The sequence below is a fragment of the Microtus pennsylvanicus genome, chromosome 18 (assembly GCF_037038515.1).
Source record: "Microtus pennsylvanicus isolate mMicPen1 chromosome 18, mMicPen1.hap1, whole genome shotgun sequence".
Classification (NCBI taxonomy): Eukaryota; Metazoa; Chordata; class Mammalia; order Rodentia; family Cricetidae; genus Microtus; species Microtus pennsylvanicus.
The window spans coordinates 39936080-39948490 of NC_134596.1; the positions used below are offsets into that span (position 1 = coordinate 39936080).

The 12411-nt window shown below is 51.0% G+C and overlaps 1 protein-coding gene across 6 annotated transcripts in view; it reads left to right on the forward strand.

Annotated features, from left to right (window-relative positions):
- The window catches only part of Tenm4 (teneurin transmembrane protein 4), a 677803-nt gene extending 672024 nt beyond the window's left edge, over window positions 1-5779 (forward strand). For 5 of the 6 annotated variants that reach the window (XM_075953236.1, XM_075953232.1, XM_075953234.1 and 2 more), the window contains one exon: window positions 508-5779. In XM_075953236.1, the coding sequence (XP_075809351.1) occupies window positions 508-1266 (759 nt within the window). In that variant the 3' untranslated portion in view covers window positions 1267-5779. The remainder of the gene's footprint in view (window positions 1-507) is intronic. The other variant, XM_075953238.1, reaches the window with a different exon arrangement.
- Window positions 5780-12411: the final 6632 nt, after the last annotated feature.

The following is a 12411-nucleotide window of genomic DNA, read 5'->3' on the forward strand; positions in this document are numbered from 1 at the left end:
CTCATTGCAGCTGCCCTTGACTCCCCTACTCTGTCTCAAAAAAAGTGACCTTGAAACAATAAGAGTATCTACTAGAGGGCTCAAGCAGGGTGTTGAATGGTAAACTTGAGCTTGTAGATCAAGAACTATTACTGTATCTATTAGCTATTATGTCTTCTAAATCACCAGTCATTCATTACATGTGGTCGCAACATTGTTGTCATGTCCATCTGTGCCCATGAAACAGTGAGTTCTCTGAGGGCAACAGTGACGTCCAGTTCATTTTGTATCTTCAAAGGGACCTGGCCAGAGCAGTTTCTTCTGAACTGGCTCAGAATAGAAGGGTGTGGGAATGAATGGATGAAGGATGGCTGGGTATTCTGATGGTCAGCACCATCAAGACAGATGCGACAAACTACCTGGAGGTTCCATATAACTGTTTGCCCTGATTCTTGGTGCTCTCGGGAGTTTGATTTTCTTCTTATCTTATTCTCTTCCTCTCTCTTTTTCATGACCCTGCCCCATCAGTCTATCCTTGGGGTACAATGTGAAGTCCAGAAGCAACTCAAGGCCTTCGTTACCTTAGAACGCTTTGACCAGCTTTATGGCTCCACCATCACCAGCTGCCAGCAGGCCCCAGAGACAAAGAAGTTTGCCTCCAATGGTTCCATCTTTGGCAAGGGGGTCAAGTTTGCCTTGAAAGATGGCCGCGTGACCACAGACATCATCAGCGTGGCCAATGAGGACGGGCGGAGGATTGCGGCCATCTTGAACAATGCCCACTATCTAGAGAACCTTCACTTCACCATTGACGGGGTGGACACCCACTACTTTGTGAAACCAGGACCTTCGGAAGGCGACCTGGCCATCCTGGGCCTCAGTGGGGGGCGGCGAACCCTGGAGAACGGGGTCAACGTCACGGTGTCCCAGATCAACACCATGCTCAGTGGCAGGACTAGACGCTACACTGACATCCAGCTGCAATACAGGGCACTGTGCCTGAACACCCGCTACGGGACAACCGTGGATGAGGAGAAGGCGCGGGTGCTGGAGCTGGCCAGGCAGAGAGCTGTACGCCAGGCTTGGGCCCGGGAGCAGCAAAGACTGCGGGAAGGAGAGGAAGGCCTGCGGGCCTGGACAGAGGGGGAGAGGCAGCAGGTGCTGAACACAGGGCGGGTGCAGGGCTATGACGGCTTCTTTGTCACCTCCGTCGAGCAGTACCCAGAACTGTCGGACAGCGCCAACAATATCCACTTCATGAGACAGAGCGAGATGGGCCGAAGGTGACAGAGAGGGCCAAGGCCCGGACTTCTTGCCAAAGACAGCTATCCTTCTGTGTCCGTATACCTGACTGTGTTGTACTTAACAAAAAAAACAAACAAAAACTTTTTTTTAACAAGTGCAGAAAACAAAACAGAAAGATAATGGTTGCATTGTTAATTCATGCAACATTTTTTTTTAAAGAAAAACACAAATTTGGCCTTCACACACATTTTTTTTTGCAAAGAATGGAAGTTATTTTTCCTGTAGTGTGACCACAATGATGACTTGATTGTCTTTTGTTCCCCTTTTCCCTGAGGAATTTTCCCTGTTGTTTGGGGTACATTTCTCCTCTCTTTGGGGTACACATCGCCTTGGGTGTGTCCTCACCCATCCCTAGGTACCCAGTGTGATGTGAGACACGAGTGTCTGTGCTAACTTGTCTCATGTGTAACCCTTTCTTCTTTGACTGGAGTTGGGTGGAAGTGAGGGGTGCAGAGAGGAACGGGCTTGTGGGACCTCAGGAACTTTGGTTAGGCTCCCACAGAAAGTGGTGAGCTTCTCTCCACCATGCTTTGTGTCTCCTGAGGGCCCACATCATGCTCTGGGAAGGTCCATGGTGTCATTCAGCCAGCACCTTGCCAGGCCACCCCAGACTCCCGCCCCAGCATTGTATTTTGATGCTAAATGAACACCCCCACTCTCCCTTTTGCAAGTCTCTAGTGTAGCTGTCTGTGCCCCCCCCACCCCCACCCCCATAACAAGATAGAGAAGGTGTCTCCTAGGTTCTCTCCCCAGTCTGGTGATAGAACATCCTGGGGCTCCGAGCCCCATCCTTCCCAAGAGACGAGAGTACCGGGATGTCGGTGAGTGGTTGACCTTCCACGATGCCCCTCGCTCATCTTCCTCCTCTCTCCCAAAGTCAGACGTGAGAACCAGCACCGTGCAGCAAGCCCTCAAAGTCCAGGGAAGGCAAGGAAGCCCTGTCCCTTCCAGTGTTCAGCTGCTGCCACTGAGAATCAGGAGTGTGGCTAGAGATGCCCGGTGGCCTTTGATCCTGGAAAGATGCATAGGAAATGCAAAGTCAGCCAAAGAAAGGAGTCAGCAAAGGCATGAGCCAGGGATCCTTCTAGCTGGCTCCTGGCCTCTCTTCTGCCTCCCCTCTACGGGCTATTCCCAGAGGCTCCAGAGTCCCAGAGCCTGGATTTCAGGAAACCCCTTCTGCAGAGTTTCTTCACTAGAGAACCCCAACCAGGATTGGTTTTGGTTTGGGTTTTAAATAAGAGGAAAGAGATTGTTTGGTATGGCTTGTCGGTGTCCTGCAGCCCCACTGGGATCAGGGATGGTGATGCCAAAGGCTGGTGCCCGCGGATCCCAAAGGCCAGGCTAGCATTGTTCCCGTGGAGACCTCTGCACATAGCTAGCACATGTCATCTTGAAGAGTCTAGGCACAGGCACAGCCAGTGTTGAGGGGCTGCCCAGAGGGAGGCAGCAGCCAGCAGGCCAGGGGAGGTATGAGCTCACTGGAGAATTCCTTTTGTGGTCTGTCTGCCTGGATCCCATGGTCATTAGCACTCACAGGAGGCTCTGGGAGATGGGGGCAGAGAAGGGGGGAGCCAAATGCTTCCTTTTGAGCTGGGCTTCTTAGAAAATGGGACTTTTATGGGTTACATTTACATTAAGTGTGGAAAATGAATTCTGAGTCTAAGCTATTCCCCGTGGAAACCTTGTTGGACTGATAAGCTCATGGCACCTTTATAGCCTTATGGAGTCTTCAGAAACATGACATGAGTTAATGAAACCGAGAAGGTCTCTTACTGCATGAGAATCAGAGCCATGTGGAGTCTAGGTTCTGCCTGGCAGAGGGAGGCACCCAAAGCTTCTCCAGGAGGGGAGATCTCGCCTTACCTTGTCCCACTGGGATTGGAGGATGTGTTTCGCTAAGTGCTCTTCCTGATTCAAAAAAAAATGCCACACTTCTGCCACAGTGTGTCACGGCCTGCTCTGTCCATTGGTGACCACAGTGTGTCATGGCCTGCCCTGTCCACTGGTCACCACAGTGTGTCTCAGCCCTCTTCGTCCACTGGTTGCTCATTACCTCTGGATGAGAGCTCTGCCAGGTTAGATCCGATGCCCCCTCAGGTCCACTGTACCCAGCTTGAGCTGCTAATGGGGACTGGTATGATTGTTCTTGGATGGGATAGAAAATAGTTTGACCTGAAATACCACAATTCTTTTTGTATCCAAAAGACTTAACGCCTCTCAAAATGTACTTTTGCTGTAAGGATCCTTTGGGCAGAGTTGTCCTGTGAGTTGGCCTAGTTGATCTATCCCAGACTGGCTGCCTGACATTGGCTAAGATCCGCTGGGGACTTTTACTTGTAAGCCAGAGACAGCATGTGACCCAAGGGAACCATCTCCTTGTACCTAGCCAGCCTGTCTTCCTCCCCCACTACCTTCCTCCCTCAAAGAAGAGCAGTAAACACGATGAATCACTGGGTGTTCTTTTTAAAAACAAAACAAAACAAAGGAATGACCCAGTATTCTTCCTGGGTTCCATGTAGAAGATAGTACCTAGCTTCTACAGGGGAAACAAGCATCCTGAGCTACAAAGGAATTAATTCAGCAGCAGGCTTGACAAACACACGCCTCTACCTTATGCTGGGCACTCTAGCCTGGGCCCCTTTAAGTTGGATTCCACCTCCCAGGTGTGTTTGGAGGCCTATGCCACAGCTCCTTTCGCCTATGTCGGAGGTTCTGGGTATTAAATGTCTTCCTAGACAGCACCTGTCTTTTGGGCACCAACTACATCTGTCTACTTGATAGAGTGACCAGGTCTTCCTCTCTGGTTCACGCTTGCGATTCTAAAGGGTGGTAGCTCTAAGATCTGTTTCAAGTAGTCCTTGCCTCCTCTACCCTCCATAGCTACCAACCTCAGTCCCTCCTCCATGACCTTAACCAAGACTTTCTCAATCCCCAATTTTGTCTTCTATACCCCAAGATCCACCCACCCACCCCCCTTACAACCATCTCCCAGACAAGCGTCACTGGAGGGTACAGGGGCAATATTGACTCCGTGGTAAACCACACCTTAGCCTCTGACACTTGGCTCAGAATCGCTGGTAGAGAATTAGCCCAAGGTCCACGCTGGTGCCTGACTCTCCTGAGGGATACGGGGTCTGACAGACACCCTAGGAAGCTAGTGGAGATGGAGACTGGACAAGTGCCTGCAGAAAACAGAGAGGGCACTGGGCGGGGCTTGGATGACGGAGAAGCCTAAGAGAGCTGAGTTACCTGGGCAGGGCTTTCTAGGCACAGAGCAAGGGAAGAAGAAGAAGGAGCCTTTCCGCTGTGACTTCTCAGCCGCTGCCTTTACAGTTAAGGTTTGCAGTGTGACATCTTAGAATGCCGGTAGCTTTGCCATTTGCAGCCCTGGCATTTCTGGTGGCCTCTTGGTGAGAGCAGCGACACCAGGTGTTGTACCCAGGAAGATGAGCTTGCTGGATCTCAGCAGGTTGCTGGGCTTTGGGACTTGATCACCCATTACACAAAGATGAGAATTCTCTTCATCCTTCACAGCGACCACCCAGCCTAAGAGGTGGCTCCCGATCCTGGGGATGGGAGGTCCCCGAAAGACCCAGCCTCTCCTTTCTCCTGGGATCCTCATCATGACTAAAAGCCCTCCATGTGAGGCATGTCATCCCCAGCTAGGTCCAAACCATTGTTTCTATTTTGTGGGAGGTGAAGGATGTGGGGGGGAAAGCACTCTGCCGTGCAAGGCCTTTTTATTTAGCCTTCCCAAAACAGCAAACTCATTTTAAAGACTCATTGCTCAGGTGACAGAGAGAAACTTTAACCTCTCCAACCTTTTCATTCTCAAAACCAGCCTTGTGTACTTGACTGCCCTGAACAGTGGTGCGCTCTGAGGTGTCTCGGTGTTGTGGAAGATCAAAGGCAGGAAGGCTTGGGGTGGGGAACCTCGTGTTACATTTGGGAGGCCCCTGGCGGGGCCCTGTGTTGTGTTTCTTACCCTCTGGGGAATGCCAAAGGCACAAGACTGGGCTACTTCCTGGTCCCTAAGAAAAATGTGATTGATCCTAAGGGCAGACATTTGAGGGATAACTGCCCATGGGCAGGCTCGGCTGTCCCAGCAGAAACAGACCCGCAGATGTCTGGGGGTCCCCGGCAGCTCTGATCCACTCACCACCAGAACCCCACTGTTCTAAACGTGCCCGTTGTTCCGAGGACCTCTGAACCCGCAGCTCTGGCAAGCTGCCTCTGGATGACTGACACTGGAGACTCTGGCCTTACCATGTGGAAATGTTTTCCTGAGATCTGGAACTAATTTTGAGAAGTTTTTTTTCTCAACACTTTTGTGTTTCTAACACTGTATTCTTGACTGTGTAAATACCAACAAGGCTGTAAATAAATGCAGATGTAGATACCTTCTAGAAAAAGGGGGGGAAAGCATAAAAAAAGAAAACCAGAAGTGATCCCGTGTAGCCTTCGTTGACAAATAAAAGACTATTTTGTGTTTAAAGGTGTGCGGTGGCCTTTGTTGGGAGACGGTGGCGGTTACCGGGAGGGCTGGATAACCCCACCATAATTCTGGAGTCCCTAGCAGGTCCTGCCTGCCATGGTCAGAGATTTCCAGAGGGGCACAGAAAGTCCGAGGTGACTTCACTGAAAGATGAGGTTACTACAGAAACCCCTCACCTCAGGTAGAGTCCATTCACCACCCAGGCCGTGTCCTGTCCTGGTTTCCACGTTCAGTGGTTTCAAAGATACCTGGCCCTGTCCACCACCAGACACAGGGCCTGCCACAGGGACACTGCACCCTACAAATGAACAGGTGCATGTTCAGCTGAGACGTGATTATCATCACTTAGTGCAACTTAGAGAGGTGAAAACTCCTTTAGCCATGGGTGTGTTTCCCCTGCAGTCATCTTTGCAATCTCGCGGAGTTCCCATGGCCGTTCATGGGTCCTTCTGCCATTCACCCTCACACTTAAACTGTGTGCAGGGATGAGAGTCGGGGATGAAAGCGGGTTGGGAAGAAGAGGTTATCTAGTAAGCCCTGCTCCCTGGCGTACATGGCAAACCTTATGAAAATTCGAACCACTATCCTTCTAGGCCAGAAATGTCACACCACTCCCGCTGGCCTAAGGGTTGGTCCACGCCAAGGACTCGGGAAACGAAGCATCAAGCTGGAGGCCCCTTCCTTCCTCCCACCCAGACCGGATGGGGACTGCACTGCAGAGGGGCAGGCGACATCCATGGTGAAGACCCTCCACTGTGAGTCAGATGGGTGTAAAGGGGGGCCCCTGGCGGCTGGAGCTGGTCTTCAGTGGGTCATTTAATCACTCTGAGCCCCAGATCGTACATCTACGTGAGAGGCGGTGACACAGACCTCTTGGTACTTGGTAGTTCTTGTATCGCTTAAAGAAAAGGTCGTGCAAAGTAGCACACTGCTCAGAACGCCAGGAGCCCCCTCTCCCCAGCCAACCCAGCCCCCCACCTTAGCTACTGTCCGAAGCTTAGCGCTCTTCACACTATACGGATGCTTCTCAAACTTGGTCTTGCAGTTTATGAAAATATAGCCCCTCTCGCCTTCCCCTGAATTACTGAGTAAGCAGGCCTGGGGTGCAGCCCCAGGCTGTGCAGTTCCAGCAGGTTCCCAGGTGTTGCTGCTTTGAGAACGGTGGCTACGCTACCCTTGATGCATTGTACACAACAGGGTGCTTAACACATGTAGCGCTTCAAATGCCCCAAGTGGGGCAGCCTCACTCCGCCCTCTGGGCCACTCTCCCTTCACGTGTGACACCACAGGCTGGCCTGAGAACTCGGACCACCCGGCCAAGCCCCCAGACTTTCACACCTGTCAGGCTTCCACGCTCAGGCTTCACATCCAGCTGAAGACCATTCTGAAGTTCTGAAGTTCATCCCCCTCTCAGAAGTTTCTCCCAGGACATCCTGTTAGCCTGACTTCAGAAGTTCAAGATGGGGTCACATTTAGGAAAAATCTTCCCCCAGGGTCAAGCGAGACTAAGTCTCTTCTTCTGAGTATCCTCAGTGCCCCAAACAGGAATTCGGCTCCCCACCGGTCTAAGGTCAGCCTCTCTTTTCTCAGCTGCCCTGGAGAGCCACCCACTTCTGGTCTCTGTACCCTTAAGAGGAAATGTCTAGGGCCGCTCACGAAGACTCTGTGGTGTTGACTGTTGAAATGAACGCACAGCCTCCATTCCTTTCTCCAGAGAGGCTAGTAGAGTCCTGTGTCCTGACAAATGTCCATCGGTAAGCAATGCGTGCAGCCAGGGGAGCAGGACAGGCTACCTTCAGTTAGCAGTGGACAGGACCCCATCTGGTTTCACTCACCCGTTTTCCCCAGCATCGGGCACAGGAGATATGCATAGATATCAGTTAGATATCAGTGTGCACAACTCTGATTTTGTACGGCCTTCCCTGGGTCTCTGGACTTCTCCCCTCCATGACTTAACTGACCCTTTTGTGCTCCAAAAGCACACAGGAGCTAATCCCCACTGAGCAAGTGCCACTCAACTCTTAGGCCCAAGGTCTGCCCCAGGGTCCCTGACTTCTGGGGACAAGCAGTACATCTTAATGGGGAGGTCTCAGTAGACAGAGTGGGCATTGCCTCAAGACCAGGAGCTGCCTACACTCATCTTTCCTGAACCCACAACCATCGGTGATTGGTGGTGCTGCAGATGAGCTCATGTTGCTGGAGCTTCACGATTTGTGTTTAGTGATGGAATCAGAACGTGAATCTGGGATCGCCTAAGACCACATTCTAAACTACTTATCTTAGTACTAAGGTTGGGGAACCAAGGGATTTCCTAAGCAAAGGGCTTCAAACACTGAAGACACCGGGAGCTGGACCTCTCAAGTCCCCATCAGCAGATACAGACTTGCCTAAGATTATACTGCATTCCTCGGCCTGGAGCCAGCCACAGGGACAGGGCCAGTGCAACCCTGCAGAGAGCTCCGAGCTTAGAAGGGCCCCACTCTTAGTTCAGTGTTCTTCTGGCTCTGTCTTGAATTCTTTTTCCTTTTTCTTTTTTTTAAGGGGGGGGTACCCTTTATTCTCATCTTATGTTGGGTTATCCAAGTCACGTGACCAGGCGTGTCTGTATTGCTTATTCAGTGTTAATAGTCTCTCAGCATTCTAGGACATTCTCAAGACCCTGAGACAAAGTGGGCACTGGATTTCCGAAGGAGAGACGGGGCGGGTGGACAAGAATGTCCTCGCGTGTGTTGGGTTGGGACTGACGAAGCTCAGCCAAGGGCTTTGCACAAGTGAACCCAGAAAAGCGTCACTTGGTGATAAACCTCTTGGGCTGCCAAAGTGCGAGGAGGGGTGTAAGGAAAGTGGGTTCTAAAGAAGCTGAGAGACAGCTCCTTCTGTGGGGGCGTGGTCACAGGAGGCTTCCAGGAGACCCTGGCTGAGTCAAAAGAGAAAGGTGGTATAGGAGGTCCTTCTGCATTTGTGTTGGTTTCATTGGTTGAATAAAGAAGCCGCCTTGGCATTTTGATAGGGCAGCCCTTAGGTGGGTGGAGTAGACAACAGAATTCTGGGAGGAAGAAGGCAGGCAGAGAGCCGCCCACCATGGAAGCCGCCAGGTCAGACATGCTGAATCTTTCCCGGTAAGCCACGGCCTCATGGTGACATACAGATTATTAGAAATGGGTTGAATCAAGATGTGAGAGTTAGCCAATAAGAGGCTAGAGCTAATGGGACAGGCAGTGATTTAATTAATAGAGATTTCCATGTGATTATTTTGGGCATAAACTAACCAGGTGGCCGGGACGACCAAGCAGCCTGCCAGCCCGGGTGTAAGCCCGCACCTCCCTTCTTACTACAGAAAGGAACGAAAAGGGGCATCTTCGGCCAATGGCGCAGTGGGGCAGAGGTACCAATGCATGCTGGGAGACATAATCTCACGAGTGAGGTCGTGGAGGGACCTGATAGTGGAATAGAAGAGGTGAATAGAAAGCAAGCAACCACATCCTCTCCACCTCCCTCTTCTCTCCTAGTGTCTTCCCCTGCTTGTTTCCGAAGCCAAACCCCATCCCCACCCCAGTCTCACTAGATGGCTGGAATGTATTTAGATGAGGTCTCTGATCCTCTCTTGGTGATGTTTGCCAGCTCTCCTGCTGACAGGCTAATAGTTACACTCACCATCTCTTCACGCCCATGGCACCACCTAGTGGTCATCTCTCACACTTTGTGGAAAAGCTGGCTAACACCAGGCTCCCGTCCAGTTCCTTCACTTTCTGGTGTCCAGGAGACCTTCCGTCAGACAACTGACAGCCAGCCATGTACACGTTGATCTAAATGGCTTCTCCGAAGAGAACTCCTTTCTACTGTGTGATCAGGCAGGACATGGCTTCCCATAACAAAATATAGGACTCAAGCCTTCAAGATTTCTCAGCGACTAAATGTCCTTGCTGCAAAGCCTGGTGACTTGAGTTCCAGCCTCAGGATCCACATGATGGGAGGAGAGAAGTCAGTACTAAAAACTGTCCCTTAAACGCCATGCCCACGTGCACACAATCAAATGAATACACACACACACACACACACACATGCATACATGCATAGTTTATATTACATACATAGTTTTTAAAACAAGCAAGATGAGCTCCTCGTGGTCCTAGGCTCCACTTGCATCTGAACAATGACTCTCAGAAGCTGTCTCAAAACCACAATAGGCTCTAGTTAGGAAATAGAGAAAATAGGCATTGGGGCCCCTTCCTCTTTCACCTTGGTGTTTTCTGACCCTTGAGCCGCCCTCTGTGATGATACTCCCTCTGTGGTAAACTCGCCGTCCCCAACAGCAACTCTCATGCTGTCACCTGCAGAGGCCACTGCTGAGCCTGGGGCTGGAAGAAGGTACACAATGCAGAGTCCCTGACTCACGTAGCTTGGGGACCTACCCTGGGCACCTCAAACTATCAATGACAGTGATGAGGAAAAGAAAGAAGACTTCTCTTCCTGAGATGCTGCTGCCAGTGGCAGGCAAGCATGCCAGGCCCTTGGCAGATCTTCTCTGGATGCATTTTGCAATCACATTTAGTCTTCCCCAGGGTAAGGCGAGTTTCAGAACGCAGTCAACATGGTCGGGGCACCTATGACGCCAGGCATTTTCTCAGCACCCTAAGTACATCTGCTCGTTTAACCCTGGCCACAGGGTCCTCAGAAGTGCCATCGGTATCCCCAGTCTTCACTCAGAGATATTGAAGTGTATTGGGAAAGGCACACAGCTAGCAGATGGAACAAGTAAGATTTGAGCCTAGGCAATCCAGTTCCAGGGGTTAGCATGCGGTTGTTAGCCGGGCTACCTGACCGGGAGGCTACTAGCAAAAGCGAACCGAATAACCATGGTGTGTTTACTTAGTCACTTAGTAAACGTTCCCAGGGAGGTACCTGATGCCAGGTATAGTTTACCTCTTGTCTGGGGAGGAAGAGAGCTGAGCCAGACCAGACTTGGACACAGGTGATGCGTGATGGGGTGGAATGCCCTGGGACTCTGGTGACCAGACGCAAGATCAGACACAGCTAAGTCAGGAAATGCTTGAACGCTGGTCCGGCTGTCTCTAAGAACTACCTCTGCCCGGCAGGTGAATTCTAAACAAACTTTTTATGCTTAAAGGCCCTACCAACTCTAACCCCTAGCTTCACGCCGCCTACCTAGGGAGAGGGAAGCAGGCTGGCTGCCATGGGTCATCAGGCAGTTCTTAATACAAAAACAAGTCCAGCATCTTGTGGTTCCCAGGCTCCACATAGACTGGCCTGATCTGCCATCTAGTGGTGAATATGTGCATTATTACACTAGGTACTGGTGGCATCGTGTCTTTCGCCACACCTAAGATGGAATCCTCGGATCCTTACGCAGCTTTAAAAAGGAGATGTTGCCAATGCTTTACAAACGAGGAGACTGGGATGGGACTCTGAGAGTTGGCTTGATGTAGTAATAATTTTCATCTCCCATTTGCCAGGCAGCGCTAAGCCTGACTCATAGAGTCATCCCATGCAGACCATGGGGACAGTTACTTCGCCTCCCTCCTACCTGTTCTATTTCGGAAGCCTATTCTGTAATTTCCCCTTACGTTGGATGCTGTTTATCTGTTATAGACACCTTGAAGGGACGCTGCAGAACAGCATCCAGCCTGAATCCGATGTTTCTTCAGAGGGTCACTTCCTATGTCCTTGGACCCCACGTTTCCTATAAGTTCCTCAGGCTTGTCTCAACAATCACAGCAATTGGGTCTGGCTGTTGTAAACAAGCCTAGTCCGTCTGTCAGTATCTGACAGTATGACGTATCCGACAGAGCGTTTGCCAGTCCTGCTCCTGGGGCAGTACCATGCTGACTTCCTGGGTTTCTTTTCCATTTATTGCTTGCCATTGTTCTTTTCTTCTTTTTTATTTAGTCTTCGTTCGTATAGGACAGCCTCACTGCAGCTTCCCCTCCCTCCTCTCCTCCTAGTCCCTCGCCTCCACCACCCTGCCAGATCCACCCCTGTGTTTCCCTTCAGAAGAGGGCAGGCCTCCCAGGGATAGCAACTGAACATGGGGCAATGCAATTGCTCTCGGAAGAACCTTCAGGCTCTGCTACCAGGAAGGGAGCAGCAGTAGAACTTGATAGGATGTATAGAGCAGAGTCTCGCACACTCTGAAAGCATATCTAAGCAGGCAGATTGGGGATCTGGACATGAGCCTAGAGTCTCACTGAATTGGCACTGAGCATACTTCTTTTTCTCTATTGGAGATCCCACAGCCTCTGCTCAGGAGAACCTGAGTATCCAGAGGTGAGTGTCCAGGAGAACGGACTATTCTGTGTGAAAGGAATGGTAAAGGGACCTTCTAGAAGGGCCAGACTTGACTTCAGAGGCCCACAGATACACAGTCCGATGTAGGGTATGTGGCTAGTTTTGTGTCAACACAAGCTAGAGTCATCTGATAGGAGGGAGCCTTGATTTGGAAAATGCCTCCGTAAGATTGGGCTTTAGGGCATTTTCTTAATCAGTGATAGATGGGAGAGGGCCCAGCCCATTATGAGTGGGGCCATTCTGGTGGTGAAAGCAGGCTGAGCAAACCATGTGGAGCAAGCCAATGAGCAGCACTCCTCCATGACTTCTGTGTCAGCTCCTCCTCC